At 41.5% G+C, this 20,940-nt stretch overlaps 1 protein-coding gene across 1 annotated transcript; it reads right to left on the reverse strand.

Annotated features, from left to right (window-relative positions):
- Positions 1–16,377: 16,377 nt before the first annotated feature.
- CUNH2orf74 (chromosome unknown C2orf74 homolog) lies at positions 16,378–18,394 on the reverse strand. The gene is given in 5 exon segments (XM_029231611.1): positions 16,378–16,551; positions 17,363–17,510; positions 17,931–18,044; positions 18,278–18,285; positions 18,287–18,394. Coding segments are annotated over 5 exon segments (552 nt in total).
- Between the last annotated feature and the right edge of the window lie 2,546 nt (positions 18,395–20,940).

Consider the following 20,940-nt stretch of genomic DNA (forward strand, 5'->3'; position numbering starts at 1 on the left):
TGGAATTTTGGAAGTCTGGAAGTACCTCACTGTTCTGTTCCACTGTGATGGACTGTCCTCTGCCTGTGGTCTGTTCTCCTCAATGAAATAAACTGGTAGAGAATACTTTTCTCCATTTGCTTACCGGAGCTACTACATTCCAACGTCATTTTCCAAAAAGCTACAACAGTTTTGTAAGCAGACTGTTTACCAAGTGTTTTGACCCCCAAACAAAATGACATTTTGATTTCACCTTTTACACTTCACCAAATGCATGGACAACTAACACAAGGTATCAGATAGAAAAGAATCGGATGGGCAATACTAGTGAGTACTGTTTTCTTGTGAATTTTATCCAGTTCATAAAGAATATTACCAATGGAACAGCACATAGTGAGATATGTATCATTGGAACCTGGGGTAAGACTTACAAGAAAACTTACGGTATATGAAGTATTGAGAGTAGTCAAAATCAGAGGGACAGAACAGTGTTGCCAGGGGCTGCGGGGAGAGGGAAGTGGGGAGTTATTGTTTAGTGGGTATAGAATTTCAGTTTTACAAGATGAAACAAATTCTGAAGATGGAGGGTGGTGATGGTAGCACAACATTATGAATGAACTTAACACCACTGAACTGTACACATAATGGTTACAATGGTAAATTTTTTATGTGTATTTTACCACAATAAAAAAATTTTCAAAAAACAACCTCTAAATCCATGAGTGAAATGTTGCTGGGGAAGAGGATAATCATGAAATATGGAGGTATATCAAACATACCCCTGCTCAGTTTACTTACTAACTACATTCAAAAGGGAAAAGTAATCTTTACAAGGGAGAAATCTGGCAACTAACCACCTTAACCAAATGGTCAAACTCAGCATCACCAACAATGGAGCAAACTGACATGTGTACACCATCACCTAAGTAGCATTCCTGCCAAAAATGCTTATTCTAATCACGAGGAAACAATCAGAAAAGTCCAAATTGAGGGAAATTCTGCAAAATGGATCTGGCCTAAACGCTACAAAAATAAACATTTCATGAATGTCAAAAGAAGACTAAAGAGAGGTGGCAATAGATGCAATGCTTGATCCTAAATGAGCTCCTGGATCCAAAACAAACAGTTTAAAATGACATAATTGGGGAAATTTAAATTGCATTTCAGACTGCATGCTGGATAATGTGTCAATGTTAAATCTTCTGAACAGTTAAACTTTGGTTACAAACGAGAGCATTCTTGTTCTTTGGAGATTACATGCTGAAATATTTATAGGTAAATTGTCATGATGTCTGCAATTAACTCAGAGAAAAGCAGATAAAGCAAAAGTTGACACCTGGTGAATCCAGGTGAAGTGTATCTGAGGGTTCCTTGAACTATTCTTGCAACTCTCCTGTAAGTTTGAGATTATCTTCAAAAGAAAAATTGGGGGGAAAATTGAGCCAAAACATCTTCAGGGTCAAAGCATGGGTTGTAGCCTTTTGTAACCATCCAGTACTAGGGTGGGTAAAAATTACACCACAACATTTATCGAGCATCTACTGTGTGTCCAAGTCTGCTGTATGCTGGAGTAATCACGAAAATAAGACATGGGGCTCAGGCAGCAGTGGAGCAGACGAGTGTGAATTCACCTTCATGGTAAATCCAGTGTGCCCTGGGAGCACAGAGGAGAAAGTGCCTAATTCTCCCTAGGGGAGTGTGGTGCCTGTGTAGTTCTCTTCTCAGAGGAGGCTTATAGAGTGAGGACTCTTGTCTTCAAGAGAGCAAAGGGGAGCAGCAAGTGCCCAGGCACAGAAGCATGGAGAAGCATACTGCACCAAGGGGGCTCTAACAGTCATGTAAGGGGGGCTACAGGAGATGAGGCTGCAAGGGGGCAAATTGCCCCCTCATGAAAGGCCTCATTTGCCCTGCTGAGGATCATGGACTTTGTTCTGTAGGCAACAGGAAACCACTGAGGTGATCTAAATGGAGAAATGACGTGATCGGACTTGTGTTTTAGAAAAATCATTCTTAGGACAATTTGAACAATGGACAGGAGTGAGATAAAAACTGGAAGGGGGGATATTTGTCAGAGTGGAGAGGAGATGACAGATCTGAGAGGCATTAAAAGTGGAACCCGTGATATGGGAGTGAAGTGGAGGAAGTGTTTTTCAGAGCCTGGGACTTGCACCTTGCTTAGTCACCATCATTTTGAGAGACTAGAATGAAAAGAGGCTGGCAGGGGGCTTAGGTGATAACCCTGGAGATCAGCATGCAGGGGATGGGCAGAAAAATGGAGCCTGAAAGGGGAAACCGAAAGAAGGAGGAAGAAAACAGAGAAGACATTTGATCATGGAAGCCAAGAGTCGGGATGGAGGGAGAGGTCAGCAGTGTTAGATGTGGAAGAGGGCAAGTAGGATAATAAAGAAATTGTTCTTTGGATTTGACAGGAAGGCCATTGGGCCCTTTGCAGGGAGCAGTTTCAATGAACGACTGGGGCAGAAGCCAGGTCACAGTGGACAGAGGAAGTGAGAAAGTTGAGACCATGCTTTCAAAATGTTTGACAGGGGCTTCCCTGGTGGCACAGTGGTTGAGAGTCCGCCTGCCGATGCAGGGGACACGGGTTCGTGCCCCGGTCCGGGAAGATCCCACATGCCACGGAGCGGCTGGGCCCGTGAGCCATGGCCACTGAGCCTGCGCGTCCGGAGCCTGTGCTCCGCAACGGGAGAGGCCACAACAGTGAGAGGCCCGCGTACTGCAAAAAAAAAAAAAAAAAAGTTTGACAGGATGGGTAAGAGAAATGGACAGTAGCTGGATACGGATATGGAGTGAAAGGAGATTTTGCCTTTTCCTTTTAAATGTTTTCACATGCTGATGGGGACTAGCTGGTGAAAAGAGGGCCAGGTGGTAAAGCAAAGCCCCAGAAGCAATGGGAAGAGATGAGTCCAAAAGCAGGTGGGGCTCATCCTGGGATAGGAAGACCCAAGGAGAAAGGATAAGGATGGATGTTTCTATAGCAAGCTTGGTTTTGATCAGGTTGATTCGGGGAGAGGGAGAAGAGATGAATGAGGTGGCAAGTTGGACAACTTCAGGTGGCATCTCACCTGCAGCAAAGTGAGGGTGATGACACTGACAGGCTTTGGGGGAAGAAATGCAAAATGCTGTAAGAATGTCTTTTTTCCCATAACCCATCTATACCAGGGTAAGACCAAATCATTGTCACCTTTTCTAAACACACCTGCACCACACTTTCTCTGTCTAGTGACAGAAGAAAAGATTGTATCCAGGATTGACTTTCGTTAGCAATGCACTAGAATCAGGACTTTGATTCAAGTTTCACACTACAACAGGTCTATAAGAGGCTAAGATTCTGCTTTTTTGGAAATCACCACTCTAATTTATTTCTAAAATTCTGATGCCTATCTCTCAGTTTAGTTTAATTGCATTAATATTTATTCACCAGTATGCACGCCTGCCCCCCACCCCGCCAGAGCTCATAGTGCGCTGCGAGCCTGTGTTGCTCTCGGGCTCTGAGCTGTGCCCAGCACACAGTAGGCACCAGGAAATGTTTGTTTGGATAACTGAATGGAAAAGGGAACGAATATTTCTCAAACCTGTCTTTCCAACCTATTAGTAGGCTGTAAAAACAGTTCAACAGGCATCCACCATCAGTGTTATCTCAATGAAAGAGAATAGAGTTTAAATACTAGAGTGATTACATGTGGTAAAGGTAAACATTGCTTCTTAAATCATCACATGTGTGGGGTATGTTATGATTATATTGAGTGATTTTTGCTGTTGTTTTGGTTTGGGTTTTTTTTTAGTGTTTGAAAGCCACTGTTGCAGCAAACACAAAGGTAAGTATGATAGCTTACAACTAACTGTTGATCTGTTTTTGCGCATTGTAGAATCCCCAGTGCCTAGCACACAGCAGATCTCAATAAATAGTGGTTGCATGAATGGGGGCAGGGGTAAGAAGGGGAGAAATTAAAAGGATTTATTTTATCATGGTTCCCATAGATGAGTTTATATAATAACACTAGGGACTATTTAGCACAGGAATTTCCTGTCTTTAGCTTTTCCATATGCTGTAGATTGAGCAAGTCTTTTATACTCTCTAACTTCAGTTTGCATGTCTATTATTAGCCTTTTTCAACTAGGGCTCCTCATATGAACTGCAGAACACAAAATGACTTGAGTGACTATTTTCTTGATTCTTCCCAGGATGGTATATAAGTAGTGTCATTCTTAATACATAGGGGGAAAAAATATTGGTTGAATGAATCATTTCATAGGAGTAAAAGAAGACGTTGGTTGAAGAGATATGAAAGGAGAGAACTGGGCTTTGAAGGTAGAAATGGGAGAGGTCGGTCCAGACCAAAGAAGAAAAGCATTAGCAAAGATGTGAAAGTCAGGAAAGTAACTAGGGGGAAGTAGGCTGGACACAAATGGAATGGGCATTAAGACTGAAATGAGGACATTTTGAGGAAGGTGTGAAAGCCAGAGTGAAGAGTCTTTTTACGCCAATGTGAAGGAAATGTGTTCTGAGTTGTATCTCCCATAGCAGTATCAGACCACGCTGGCAGGCTCTGCAGCCCTGTGCTTGGATCCAGGTCTTGACTCTGCCACTTACCAGCTGAGTGACCTTGGGCAAATTCCCTAACCTCTTTGTACGTCATCACCTCTTTGTACTTTGTAAAATGGGGATAGTATTACTACCTATCTGTATTACCATTAGATTCAACTGCTAGTAACAAAGTAGCAATAACAGAATAATACAAGATAGCCTTTTCCTTTCATGTAAAAATAGGCAGTCCATGGTGAATATGGAAGATATACAATCATCAGGGACTTGAGCTTACATTAGCAATCCTCACCACATGGCTTCCATATTAGGGTCCAGTTCCAGTCAACACAACCACATTCTAACCAGAAGGAAGAAGAAAAACCAAGAGTACATCCTCAACTTGTAAGACATATCCCAGCACTTCTGCTTAGATCCTATTGGCCAGAACACGTCACATGGCAACACCTAGCAAAGAAGGCTGGGAAGTATTATCCTTATTCTAGTCAGCCATGTGCCCAGCCAACATTTGGAAGTTCTGTTCCCAAAGAAGGGAAGAAGAGATATTGGGGGAAAACTAGCAGTGTTTGCCACCCAACCTCATAGGTAAAGGGATTAATACAACGAAAGCTCTTAGAACAGTTCCAGGCATGAAGGAAGCAGTTAAAAATGTTTTTGTCTTATCCTCACCCTCCCTGGCTGGTCTCCTTTACTCCCAAACACAAGCTACCACCAAACTCCAAACACTCCTCAATTGACACTTCTAGATTTACCAGCCAAGCCAGGCGACTCCTAGAGGCAATATTCCTGTCAAGGGAGTCCTGCATCTTGCAGTAATGGTATCCTTGCCATTTCAGACATTAGTTAGGAGCACCCTGAGGGTAGCCTTGGCACAAATGCAGCAGTGACTCAGAGAACAGCAGCAGGGCTGACCCTCAATTATATATCCTGCCCAGGAGATCTGAGAGGTACATTTTCCTCTGTCACTTTACACCCCACTTTTACATAGCTTCTCTAATAGGATACAAACCAGGCTTCTGTAGCAAGAGACTCTCCCCACCCCCATCCCCCATCCCCCATCCCCCAAAGTGGCTTAAACCAGTTGGAAGTTTATTTCTTTCTCACTAGTGGTTTAGGACCAGTGGAAGCTGGGTGTGTGGGACTTTCAGATTGTATGTTGTTGCTCTGCCATTTCTGAGATGCTACCCTCATCTGCTTTGTCAAAGATGGCTCACAACCACTTCCCTATTCTTACTTGCAGGAAGAGGGAAAGACAAGAGGCAGGTGTGCTTCTCTTCTTTCAAGGGCATGACTCAGAAATTGAGACATCACTGCTATGCTCACCTCAGTGGCCATAACTTAGTCACACACTCCCAGATAAAATATAGAGGATGGAGTTGTTAATAAAGGAAGATGAGTAGAATGGACATTTGGAGAATAACTTACAAGCCCTGGCTCACTGCCACGTCCCTGAGCCTGCTTCTCCTCTTGTTCCCCTCCTGGCTTCCCTCTGTAGGCCTGTGGGCAACATCACCTATCATCCAAGGGCTGGATGTTCTATTCATCCGTGCTCCACCCTGCCCTTGTCTCCAGAGCTCCACCCCACATAGCTCAAGGGGGCACCGTCCATGGTGCTGTCTACACTTCACAACAAGTTGTACAATAAGGCAACCTTGCTTATCCCTCACAGTTGACAGCCTATCAAGTCTACCTTCAGTGTTTTTCTTGAATCATTTTTTTCTTTATTCCATCCCACCCTATTTTGCTCTGGGTCTTCACTTTTTACTGCAAGGCTCTTTACAATGTCTTTGCTAATGGTCTCCCTGCCCCCACTAGTTCCTTTCCTCTCCAATCTATGTTCCACGGCCTCCATAGCAATCTTTCTAACAAAAGCATTATATAATAGCTCTGCTTTACATTCTTCAGTGACTCCCTGCCTGCATCCTGTACAGCAGCCACATTCTGGGGCTCTCCAACACATCTGTACCTCTGCACTTTCAAGACCCTCTGCCTTTCCTCTCTCGCCTCCTTCACCAAGACTTTGCTCTAATATTTTCCTCTGCAAAACTTTCTTTGATGTCTCCTTCACCTCTCAGAGAGTCACACTTCCCTCTACCAGTACATTATATCATAGCATTATAATCACATCACACATTTTAATAGCTCTGAAATCAGAGGGCATCTTCAATTGGCAGTGCCCTTGACCTCTATTGAAGTCAAGTTCTCCCAGAGAGGACTGCCCAGTCAAACAAGGCAGTACCGACCAGAGACTCTGGTAGACAGCCTTTAGGATGACCATCAACAACCTCTGCTTCTTGGCCTTCATGTCCTTGTGTATCTCCTTCCCTTGAGTGTGGGCTGGACCTAGCGACTTGTTTCCAATGAATAGAGTACAGCTGAAGTCATGGCATGTCCTTTCCAGGATAAGGTTGCCAAAACCCTGCTCATCTTCTTGTTCATTCTGGCTGCCTGTCTCTGAGAACTTGCTAGAGAAAGCCAACAAGTTTATACATTAGTAAAGTTTTTCAAGTGTATCATAGAGTAAATTCCAGGCAGTGGGATTGCTAGCTCAAAAGGTGCTTAATATTGACAGAAACTGCCCAGTTATCTTCCAGAGAGACTTACCAACTTATACACCTATTTATGCTTTTCCCCATCCCTTTATCAGTGTTATCCATCTTTCTAATATTTGACAGCTTGATAGATTAAAAAATTCACAGCTTATTGTTTTGATTTGAATTTAATTATGAAATCAGGATGAGCATTTAAAATTTTTGGCCATTTATTTTTCTGCCTATACATATTATCTTTGCCTATTTAATTTTATTTATTTTTGGCCATGCAATGCAGCTTGCAGGATCTTAATTCCCTGACCAGGGATTGAAACTGGGCCCTGGCAGTGAAAGCACCAAGTCCTAACCACTGGAATGCCAGGGAACTCCCCTCTTTGCCCATTTTAAAATTAAGTAACTTATACTTTTCTTATTCCTTTGGGTGAAATAATTCTTATGCCCCTGAGTGCTCTTAATAATTTCTTTATAAATATGGACATCATCCTTTTGTCATAAGTGTTCTTAAAAATAGGCTTTCCCAGAGAACTAGAACAAAAAATTTAAAAATGTGTATGGAAACACAAAAGACCCCAAATGGCCAAAGCAATTCTGAGAAAGAAAAACAGAGCTGGAGGAATCAAGCTCCCTGTCTTCAGACTATACTACAAAGCTACAGTAAAAAAAACAGTATGGTACTGGCACAAAAACAAAAATATAGATCAATGCAACAGGACAGAAAGCCCAGAAATAAACCCATGCATCTATGGTCAATTAATCTATAGCAAAGGAGACAAGAATATACAATGGAGAAAATGCAGTCTCTTCAATAAGTGGTGCTGGGAAAACTGGACAGCTAGATGTAAAAGAATGAAAGTAGAACACTAACAACATACACAAAAATAAACTCAAAATGGATTAAAAACCTACATGTAAGATCGGATACTATAAAACTATTAGCAGAAAACAAAGGCAAGACACTCTTTCCCATAAATCACAACAATATCTGTTCAGATCCACCTCCTAGAGTAATGAAAATAAAAACAAAACTAAACAAATGGGACCTAATTAAACTTAAAACCTTTTGAATAGCAAAGGAAACCATAAGCAAAACAAAAAGACAACCCACAGAATGGGAGAAAATATTAGCAAACGAAGCAACAAACAGGAATTAATCTCCACAATATACCAACAGCCCATACAGCTCAATATCAAAAAAAAAATCCAATCAAAAAATGGGCAGAAGATCCAAATAGACATTTCTCCAAAGACATACAGATGGCCAAAAAGCACATGAAAAGATGCTCAACATCACTAATTATTAGAGAAATGCAAATCAAAACTACAGTAAGGTATCACCTCACATTGGTCAGAATGGCCATCATAAAAAGTCTACAAACAATAAATGCTGGAGAGGGTGTGGAGAAAAGGGAACCCTCCTACACTGTTGGTGGGAATGAAAATTGGTACAACCACTATGCAGGACTGTATGGAGGTTCCTTAAAAAACTAAAAATAGAACTACCATATGATCCAGCAATCCCACTCCTGAACACATGTCTGGAAAAAAACATAATTCGAGAAAATACATGCACCCCTATGTTCATTGCAGCACTATTTACAATAGCCAAGACATGGAAGCCACCTAAATGTCCATCAACAGATGAATGGATAAAGAAGATGTGGTACATATATACAATGCAGTATTACTCAGGCTTAAAAAAGAGTGAAATAATGCCATTTGCAGCAACATGGATGAACCTGGAGATTATCATGCTAAGTGAAGTCACACAAACATAAATATCATATGACATCACATATATGGAATCATAAAAGATGATACAGGGACTTCCCTGGTGGTCCAGTGGTTAAGACTCCGCACTCCCAACGCAGGGGGCCCGGGTTCGATCCCTGATTGGGGAACTAGATCCCACATGCTGCAACTAAACTATCCTGCATGCCACAACAAAATATCCTGCATGCCGCAACAAAAGATCCTGCATGCCACAACTAAAGATCCCGCACATGGCAACAAAGATCCTGCGTGCCGCAACTAAGACCTGGTGCTGCCAAATAAATAAATATTAAAAAAAAATAAAAAGATGATACAAATGAATTTACTTACAAAACAGAAACAGACTCAAGACTTTGAAAACGAACTTATGGTTACCAAAGGGGAAAGGTGGAGGGGAGGGATAAATTAGGAGTTTGGGATTAACATATACACACTACTATATATAAAATAGATAATCAACAAGGGCCTACTGTATGGCACAGGAAACTCTACTCGATATTCTGTAAAACCTACATGGGAAAAAATCTGAAAAAGAATGGATATATGTATATGTATAGCTGAATCACTTTGTTCTATACCTGAAACTAACACAACATTGTAAATCAACTATACCCCAATATAAAATACAAATTTTAAAATTTTATTAAAAAATAGGCTTTTCCAGCATAATAATCACCAAAATCAATGGTGCTGGAGCCAAGGATATGTGGCCCTGTGTTTGGTGGAATAGTGACATACAGTGGGATTGATAAAATGCATAAATGAATGGAGCATAATGGGAACCAGGTTTCTCACTACTGGAGAAGGAAATTATGGAGGAGGTGTAGCTAGAGTAGACCTTGCTGGATTGGAATTGGAAGTATTGGTATAAGCTCATGATCTTTCGTAAGGATAGATAGCTATAGATATTGATATTTTGGTGGTTTTAAAGTAGATCCAGGGCTTCCCTGGTGTCTCAGTGGTTAAGAATCCGCCCGCCAATGGAGGGGGCACAGGTTCAAGCCCTGGCCCAGCAAGAGCTCACATGCCGGGTAGCAACTAAGCCCATGCACCACAACGACTGAGCCCGCACTCTAGAGCCCGCGAGCCACAACTACTGAAGACTGCGCACCTAGAGCCCGTGCTCCGAAACGAGAGAAGCCACCGCAGTGAGAAGCCCGCTCACCTCAACAAAGAGTGGCCCCCGCTCGCTGCAACTAGAGAAAGCCCTTGCACAGCAACAAAGACCCAACACAGTCAAAAATAAATTAAATAAATAAATAAAGTAGGTCCACATTTTGGTGGGTTTTTCTCTTATTCTCTTCCGTTCAAAGGTAGAGTATAATCTCCTTGCCCTTGAATGTGGGCTGAACTTAATGCCTAGGTGACCTCCAATACTAGGTCATGAAAAGGATACAGCATTCACCTTCTCTCTCTCTCTCTCTCTCTCTCTCTCTGCTTGACTTTGGAACCCAGTCACCAACTTGTGAGGAAGCCAGGGTCCCATGGACAGGCCATACATAGGTGTTCCAGGGACAGCTCCTGAGCTGACAGCCAGCAGCAGCTGCCACATATGTAAATGAACAACCTTTGGCTGACTGCAGCCCCAGGGACCCAAACATCATGGCGCAGAGAAAGCCATTCCCCACTGTACCCACTCTGAGTTCCTGGCCTCAGAAACCATGAGAGACAATACAGAATTATTAATTACTTAAGTCACTGAGGGTAATTTGTTACCTAGCAATAGATAATTAATACATATTATATGTCTGCATATATGTGTATTATGTGTTTGTACATACATATATTTCCTACCTCTGTCCACTGAGAGAGTCTAGAAACAATGATAACTCAGGGGTAATGAGCATACCTAGTGTGCAGATCTTGTTTTCGGAATACCAGTCTCCCCTAAAGAAATAGCGGATTCAGGGTCTGGGGCAAAGTACAAGATGAGCTTGGAACATCTTGTATAGCAAGGTGCTTAAGTATGTCTAAAGGACCAAGAGCCAACTTGAAGGGGTCCCCACTGGCCATATCTGGGAACATATGAGCATCCAAATAAATAATGATTGTAAAGGATTACAACCCACTGAATAAAACAGGAATCTAAAAGTTCATACTGATATATTGAAAGAATGAATGAATGAATAGGAGAGAAGGGAAAGCCTTCCTTTCAGTAGACTTCCAACTAATATTGTTCATTAATAAGTAAAAACTACTTATTAACTTGACGGGGAGAAATCTGACAAACACCATCTCAACCTAGTGGTAAAAGTGAAATTACATCAATACATATGACAGCACATGCCTCCTGATATGATGCACTGAGATCACAGGATCACCTATGGAATATTCCTGCCAAAGATACATGACCTGAACCTAATCATAAAGAAACATCAGGCAGACTTCCCTGGTGGCACAGTGGTTAGGAATCCGCCTGCCAATGCAGAGGACATGGGTTCAAGCCCTGGTCCGGAAAGATCCCACATGCCGCAGAACAACTAAGCCTGTGCTGAGCCTGCGCTCTAGAGCCCGCGAGCCACAACTACTGAGCCCGCGTGCCACAACTACTGATGCCCACGCCTAGAGCCCGAGCTCTGCAACAACAGAAGCCACTGCAATGAGAAGCCCGCGCACTGCAACGAAGAGTAGCCCCCACTCGCCGCAACTAGAAAAAGCCTGTGAGCAGCAACGAAGACCCTACACAGCCAAAAATAAATACATACATACATTAAAAAAAAAAAAAAAAAAGAATCCGCCTGCCAATGCAGGGGACACGGGTTCGATCCCTGGTCCGGGAAGATCCCAAATGCCGTGGAGCAACTAAGCCCCTGCGCCACGACTACTGACCCTGCACTCTAGAGCCCGCGCTGTGCAGCGAGAGAAGCCACCGCAATGAGAAGCCTGCACACCACACAAAGAGTAACCCCCGCTCACCGCAACTAGAGAAAGCCCACGCACGCAGCAATGAAGACCCAATGCAGCCAAAAACAAATTTATTTTAAAAAATAAAGTCTTTATAAAAAAGAAAGAAAGAAACATCGGGCAAACCCAACAATGAGGTAAATGCTACAAAGTAACTGATCTGTAATCTTCAAAAGTGTCAAGGTCAGGGGCTTCTCTGGTGGCGCAGTGGTTGAGAGTCCACCTGCCGATGCAGGGGACGCGGGTTCGTGCCCCAGTCCGGGAAGATCCCACATGCTGCGGAGCGGCTGGGCCCGTGAGCCATGGCCGCTGAGCCTGCGCGTCCGGAGCCTGTGCTCCGCACGGGAGAGGCCACAACAGTGAGAGGCCCGCGTACCGCAAAAAAAGAAAAAAAAAAAAAAAAATGTCAAGGTCAGAAAAGTCAAGGAAAGTCTGAGGAACTGGTCCAAATTGAAGAGACTAAAGAGACATGACAGCTAAACAGAAAGCATTATCCTGAACTGGATCCTTGACCTATAAAGAATATAACTGGGACAACCAGCAAATTTTGAATGAGGCCTGTCAATTAGATGGCAATAGTGTATCAACGTTAATTGATGGATGGCCTTGGTTATGTGCATGTCCCAGTTTGTAGGAAATATATGCTGAAGTGCTAAGGCTGACTGATATAGTATATTTGCATCTTACTCTCAAATGCTTTAAGCATGAATTTTATGGAGAGAGAGAATGATAAAACAAATGTGTTAAACTGTTAACTGGGGAATCTGAGTGAAAGCATACAGTTCTTTGTACTACTCTTGCAACTTTTCTGTAAATTTGAAATGATTTAAATATAAAACTTTTTTTTAAAAATAGGCTTTCCCAGTTTGTTGTTTGTCTTTTGACTTTATTTTTTCCTAAACAGAAGTTTTTGTAAAAATACTCTAATTTACCAAGCTTTTTCCCTTTTGGCTTTTGGGTGATATGTCTTGCTTGGGTAATCATTTGAAGAAGGTCCCTGAGTCCACAGCTAATTAAAGAGGAAAGGTGGTGAGTTTGATCCCACTTCTACAAGAGAAACACCAATGGGCATTGAGAAGGAAAGCTCAGCTTTTAACTGGAGCCATAGCTTAGCAGATGGAAATGGGGAGTCCTACCGCTTTGCTGCCCCCTGGGTATCTTCAGTTAAATTTCTAGTGGACACCTCAAATTTGGCAGAGCTATCCCTTCAACTAGTCACCTCTCTGGACATTCCTATCTCTGACGGTCAGATATCCAAACTCAGGAGTCACTTCTGTGTCCTCTCGTTTTTCCCATATCTAGCCAGAAATTGACATTCTTTACTCCTGGTGTTCTGCCACCTCCCTATTCCAGACCCTCATCCTTCAACCCTGAATTGTCACTAGAGTAACATGCATTCATCTCCAAGTTGCTACTCATCAATAACCTAATCCTGTAGAAGAGTTCTCAGGGACACCCCCTACCTTAACTGCCTTAAATTGTTTATTATACACAGTGTTACTTTAAACCATGTAGAAACATAAAACTGGACATCAACTCATTCTTAGAGCTCTCATTCAATTCTAAACTCAAAACAAATTTACAAATAAAATACAAACAAAAGTATAAAACTAATAAAATTCAAATTAACATTTAGTTAATTTGATTCACCCCGTAGTTGTGGCACCATGGATTGGCTCTTCTGGAATTCCATGTGCCTGTACTATCATGGGCACTGATGGCCAATTTTCCCACTATTTTCTTCTACTGGAAGTTTTACAAAACCTCAGCTAGTACAGTCAGTCACCAGGAAATTGGCCTTCATTTTGACATAGATGCATCATTTACGGATTCATTCCTTCTCTACTCTTTTCTTGTTAATGACAAAGTAACTTGGTTTTATAAATATGGACTTATATACATGCAATGAAACCATGACATCATATGGGAATACTCAGCTATAAATGGTCATCTAGCTATGTCTGAAATTTCTTAGAATTTTAAATATTCAGAGCAACATTATTCACAATAGACAAAAGGTGAAGCAATACAAGTGTCCATCAAAAGATAAATGAACAAATGAATAAACAAAATGTGGGATATGCATACACATGGAATATTATTCAGGCAATAAAAGGAAGGAAACTCTGACACATGGATAAAACTTGAGGACATTATGCTGGGTGAAAGAAGCTGGTCACAAAAGGACAGATACTGTGATTCCACTTGTATGAGGTGCTTAGTCAAATTCGTAGAGATAGAAAGTACATTGGTGGTTACCAGGGGCTGGGGTGGTGGGGAATAAGGAGTTCATGTTTAATGGGTACAGAGTTAGAGTTTTGCAAAATGAAGAGTTCTGTGGATGGATGTGATAGCTATACAATGTGAGTGTACTTAATATTACTTAACTGTGCACTTAAGATGGTTAATTTTCTGTGTATTATGGACAAAGGATTAATCTCCAAAATATATAAACAGCTCATGCAGCTCAATATTGAAAAAACAAACAACCCAATTAAAAAATGGGCAGAAGACCTAAATAGACATTTCTCCAAAGAAGACATACAGATGGCCAAAAAGCACATGAAAAGCTGCTCAACATCACTGATTATTAGAGAAATGCAAATCAAAACTACAATGAGGTATCACCTCACACCAGTTAGAATGGGCATCATCAGAAAATCCACAAACAATAAATGCTGGAGAGGGTGTGGAGAAAAGGGAACCCTCTTGCACTGTTGGTGGGAATGTAAATTGATACAGCCAGTATGGAGAACAGTATGGAGGTTCCTTAAAAAACTAAAAATAGAATTACCATATGACCCAGCAATCCCACTACTGGGCATATACCCAGAGAAAACCATAACTCAAAAAGATACATGTACCCCAATGTTCATTGCAGCACTATTTACAATAGCCAGGTCATGGAAGCAACCTAAATGCCCATCGACAGATGAATGGATATAGAAGATGTGGCACATATATACAATGGAATATTACTCAGCCATAAAACGGAACAAAATTGGGTCATTTGTAGAGACGGGGATGGATCTAGAAACTGTCATACAGAGTGAAGTCAGAAAGAGAAAAACAAATATCGTATATTAACGCATATATGTGGAACCTAGAAAAATGGTACAGATGAACCGGTTTGCAGGGCAGAAATGGAGACACAGATGTAGAGAACAAACGTATGGACACAAAGTGGGGAAAGTGGGGTGTGGGGTGGGGGTGGGGGTGGGATGAATTGGGAGGTTGGGATTGACATGTATACACTAATATGTATAAAATAGATAACTAATAAGAACCTGCTGTATAAAAAATAAATAAAATTCAAAAAATTTTTCTGTGTAGTTTACAATTAAAAATTTTAAAAAAATTTAATGTTACCATCAGGTGAAAGATCAATCTTTTTAAGTGCCTGTAGACAACTCACAGGCTCTGAATGAATACTTCTGTAGACACCCTCCCCCAGTGCACACTGCTTTACTCCATTCTCCACCCTATACCTCTAGTCTGGGATCCTCAGGGTTACCTTACTCTGACCCCTCACTACACTTTGCTGTTACCTTTCAATTCTCCTCAATGCCAGCCTGGCTCCAGCTAACTGGTGCCCACCAAACTCAATACACTTTCTCACCTCTTTGCCTTGGCTTGTGCCTGTCACCATTGGAAATACACTCTTCCCTCTGCTTGTATTAGACAATCTTTCCATTCCGTTAAGTCCCTTCTCCTCCCCACAGTGGAATGGTCCCAGACCACAGGGACTTCTCCCCATCAAAGGGTGTCAATACTTCCCATTTAGCATCAATCACACATTCTAAATTATTTTATCACTTATTCTCCCAATCACTCAATAAATATTTATTAAGCGTATGCCGTATACATGACAATGCGCTAGGCCCCTGAATCAAATGCTATGTTTTCTGCTTTTTACCTCTCTCATAGCCCCTTACGTATCTTACAGATGTTTACTGCAATGGTTTGGATGATGTTGTACTGGTCTGTACTGTCATATTCCACATATGAAAAGGAAATTTTAAACTACTGAAATCAAGAATAGTATAATCTCAGGATTTGCCTAAGTAACAGGATATTCTGTCGGTTGATGGTAGTTGTTTTGGTATCGATCTTAAAAAGCAGTTGTCAGGACAAGAAAGGTTTCAGGACTGAATTCAAAGGGAATTATATAGTAGGAGACGCTACATGAAAGTTTCCATGATGATAGCAGTAATGTTATTTGGTCATAAATGTCTGTGATCAAAGCATCAAGAACCTGTGCTGTTTCCAAAGTCCCCCTTGAATATTATTTACCTAAAAGACATCTGCACAAACACAAATAACTTTATTCACATGTTAAAACAGTGTTTGAGTAGACAAAGTTTTAAGGACACAATACAATCAATTTCTTGAGCTCAGATTTGAGTTTTTAAAAAATCTGTATTCAAGCTCTGGGTATTCTACTTATAGAATTTTGCACGTACTCCACCTCTTTTGCAAAAAGGTGAAATACTATCTGTATTTACTTAATTCCCCATTATTTTGCTGTTTCCACATGATTTTGTACCCCCAGCCATTTCATTGTTAGTCTAAGGTTGCATCTCTTTCACTCTCAGCCTTTTTTGAGCTTCATTTTCTCTCTTTATGTAATCGAGTATAGCTTCGAGCTATAGGATTGTCCTTTCCAAGCTCCACAACAATTACCTCCCTAGAAAATGTCACTCCTTTTAAAGGTCTTTTATGGTTATCAACAACTGAAGGACTTCCAGTGACAGGTATGGGTGGTTTTTGCAAATAGTCATTCTGTAAGAGAATGGAATAGTATAAATGATCAATTTATGAATGCAAGAGCCCTGCTTTTAAAAATATAGGTTATATGTACCTTGTTAGTGAGAAACAGAAAAAGGATTTCTAAATGATATAGGAAAGCAGTAGTAATCCATCATGATCTAATTTTCATATTTCTATGGTTATAAAAGCACACATTGCTATATTCAAATAGCCATTGGTGACGTGTTATTCTCTCTACAAAGCAGTCAAACCCAAGAGCCACCTGGACCATCATTCTGTCTCCAACTGGCCATGGGTCTTATGTTGGGAGGGCACGTGAGTTGTTCTTATTAGGGAGCCCCAAACATGGAGCTCAAGAATGCCCTGGCAATGTTTACAGGCTGTTGTAGAAGGAGCCTGGAAGTAGAAGAGGCGTTTGGGGTCTGGTCCTGAGCTCAGCCATGGCGGAGAAGTGACTTTGAACAATGCATCTTATTTTCTCATTTGTAACATGAGAGCGTTGGATCCCCAAATGATCTCCAAGGCCTCTTCCAGCTCTAACATCTTAGGATTCTGAGTAAAGCAAAATGAAGGGGAGTTATTAAGAAAACCACAAATGTAAGAATGAAGATGGAACAAGTGTCCAGGCATGGCATGTGTAACTGACTTAACAAAATGAAGCAATAAGCTAAGAAGAATGTTTTAGATGACTGTGAACATTGCACTCCTTCCAGATACAAACCTAAGTTACAGACAAGACCATCCTTCATTATACCTAGCCAAGGAATTTACCTCTTCTTCAATCAAACTCTAAATGCCCCTTAAGAGTAGAAAAGCCCATCACCTCTTGACCATTTTCTCCAGCATTCTCAGCCCTTTGCTTCTCTTTTATTTTGTCCTCCCCTTCATCTTTCACATCCTCTCCAATTCCTAAGGGTGTGGCCACCACTGCTTTACTCTGTCTCTGGACAAGAATGCCAGGCCTCGTGGGTACAAGAGTCGTAGAAAATCAATCAGCAAGGTTCTTGTTTTTTTGTTTTTTTTTAATTTATTTATTTTTATTTTTGGCTGTGTTGGGTCTTCGTTTCTGTGCGGGGGCTTTCTCTAGTTGTGGCAAGCGGAGGCCACTCTTCATCGCGGTGCACGGGCCTCTCCCTGTCGTGGCCTCTCCCGTTGTGGAGCACAGGCTCCAGACGCGCAGGCTCAGTAGTTGTGGCTCATGGGCCTAGTTGCTCCGCGGCATGTGGGATCTTCCCAGACCAGGGCTCGAACCCGTGTCCCCTGCATTAGCAGGCAGATTCTCAACCACTGAGCCATCAGGGAAGCCCGAAGGTTTTTAAAATTCATACATCTTAGCCACCATTATCACACACAAAAATGGCGTTCTACCACAGTCTAAGATGCAGACCTACTTTTCTTTGTCTCCTGAATTGTTCATCTCTGTATTAGCAGCTGTACAATCTTCACCTCCATTAGCATCTATACAAGGACCTTTTTCTGTCTCTTCATCTGTCCTGCTTTGGGAACTGAAATCAAAAATGAAAAAATTTGGAAAAGAAAGAATGGTCTTGATGTTAAGGCTTGGAAAGGAACTTCACTTTTAAACAGGAAATTAGCATTTCTAAAACCCTGAAATAGGAAAAACAAGATAGCTACAGCCTTATTATTTGCTGCATTTTAAATTGTTTTATATTATTTCTAGATACATTTACTAGTGTGACTTTAAATCTGATCCCAATTTATCAGCATGGATTTATACCATTTATATTAAAAAAACCACCAATAAAAAGAAGATGCAACTGAGGCAAATTAGAAGGATGACGAAGAAAGTGAATGCTGTGGTTTCAAAGCTCATAGGGTTAGCTAGAAGACTCATCCACTCTCACAGTCACAGATCGTCCAGATATACTTTTCCAGCTCAGTTTGAATGTAGTTCTCTTGTTCTTTAAATTTTCTGGAAACAGAAGAATAAAAGGGTGCTTTCATTGTTGTTCTTTGGATCCGCTTCATCAGATATGCTCTGCTTGCTTTGGTGGCGTGGACTCACACGGGTTAATTTCTCTCCACAAACGTGGTAGGGGCTGAGGTGGCTAGAGGGGAGACTGAGCTGGGGCACGTGGGACTCGGCCCACCTCCCCTCACCCCAAAACTATCAGAATTCAGACGACAGAGGAATTTGAGCAGCTGGAGCCGAGCCCAGCTCCCCATTCTTCCTTCTGCAGTGACATCATAGAATCATGGAACCGTTGAGTTAGAGGAATCAGAGCACCAGGCCAACCCCACCCATCACCTGAAGTCAGAAGAACCACGAAACTCCCCCCTGGGCGGCAGTCTATCTGTCCTCCCCTCTGAGAGGTCTGGAGTGGCTTTGGATAAGGATTTTCTTCCTACACTCGAAATACCATCTCTCCTTTCTTAACCTGAACCTATATTACTGTTTCTTTCACAGACCATGAACAATCAGTCCACTTCCTTCTTATATAATTCCTCTCCACAGCCCTGTGGTCAGTAATCGACTTACTTCATAATGGTGTTCTCTCCAGGCTAACTAGCCCACGTCCTTCAGATCCCCCATCATCGGACGTAATTCCTGGACATACAAAAAAGGTGGCAGCTCTGGAGGCCAGAGCTGAAGAAGCAGGAGTAGAATAAGAAGATCAGAGTAAAGATGACCCCCCGCCTGACCTAACTTCAGGTGAGTAAGTGATGCCCATGACAAGGACGGGGAGAGTAGTGCTAGGATTTTCTGAGAACAGGAGGATATAAGGAGTATGGCAGCTGCTGCCCACCATGTCTGAAAAAGTCCGAAGGTGAGCCCTGGGGGTTTTTGGGCTGCAGTGACACTGGCTCTTCTCTAGAGGGGCAGGGACATTGATTTCTTTATCTTTGAATTCTCCACCAAGTCAGAACCTGCAAATTCCATAAATGTTGAATGAATGTGTGTGTGTGTGTGTGTGTGTGTGTGTGTGTGTGTGTGTGTGTAGAGTTTGTTGGAGGGCTCAGGCCAAAGCTGATTTTGCAGAATATGTGAACATATGAATGTGAATTTTTGCAGAATTTTTGGAGGCTTCCTCCAGCTAAAGCTCCCAGATGAAGACTCAGAGCCTGTCTCACCCTCCTTACACTACGCTGCTGCCAGACTGAGATTTTAAGAGCCCCAATCTTCTCATGTCTCATGTATTCTAGTAACGCACAATGGTAACATTCTATATCTACCTGCTGGTGGTTACACAGGTCCAGATATACATAAAAACCCATCGGACTGTGTGCTTAAGATCAGTGCACTTCATGTGCACTATGGTGTGGATATTATACCTGAATAAAAAGGTATAATTTTTCATCCCCGTGCCTAAATTTGAGTGTGTGTGGTGCAAAGAGTAATGCGGGACTAGAGTGCACTCTTGCTGGTTGGCTCTGTCTCCAAGATTGTTTGCTGCACATAACACATATTCTGAGACCAGGGACCTTTGGCAAGAATACAGTAGTAGCAAAAAGTAAGGGCTGGTAAGACTGCATCGTTAGGGCTTTCTTTCACTGAATGCGGCTTGCGAACAGATATCCTAAATTGTTAGTTAACATAATTCTGAATATGTATAGTTAATATAATTAGAGTATAGTTAATACAAATTCTGAAAACTGGAAGGTTATCAAACTTTGGTCTCTAAATCACATTTTAAATGCATTGGACTGTAAACTTTGTGATGCCATGGAATCTTACTCAGAGATAGGTCTACAGAACCTAACACAGTGTGCCTTACACACAGAAGGCATGTGCTCAAAGGTTATTGGTAGTGGAACATTACTACCAATTCTACAGAAATAAAAAATATTCTAAGAGAGTATTATGAACAATTGTATGCTAACAAACTGAATAACCTAGATGAAATGGAAAAATTCCTAGAAACAAAAAACCTACCAAGGCTGAATCATGAAGAAATAGAACATCTGAATAGAACTATAATAAGCAGGCTGAATCAACAAACAAACAACCTCCCAACAAAGAAAAGTCCTGGACCAGATGGTTTCACTGAGGAATACTATCAAACATTTAAAGAAGAACAAACATCAATGTTTCTCAAACTAATCCAAAAAACTTGAAGAAAAAGGAATCCTTCCTAACTCATTCTATAAGGCCAGCATTACCTTGATACCAAAGCCAGGCAAAGATACCACAAAAAAGAAAAAAAAAAAAAAAAGCCTAAAGACCAATATCTCTCATGAATATTGAAGCAAAAATCCCCAACAAAGTAATAGCAAACTGAATTTAGCAGCAGAATATTAAAAGGATTATACACCATGACCAAGTGGGACTTATTCTTAGAATGCAAAGATAGTGCAACATACAAAAATCAACATAATACACCACATTAATACACTTCATTAATGGAATGAAGGGGAGGAAATGATCATCTCGATGAAGGA

This window comes from Monodon monoceros, unplaced genomic scaffold (genome assembly GCF_005190385.1).
Source record: "Monodon monoceros isolate NGI ecotype Baffin Bay Population unplaced genomic scaffold, NGI_Narwhal_1 Super_Scaffold_19, whole genome shotgun sequence".
In the NCBI taxonomy this organism is placed as follows: Eukaryota; Metazoa; Chordata; class Mammalia; order Artiodactyla; family Monodontidae; genus Monodon; species Monodon monoceros.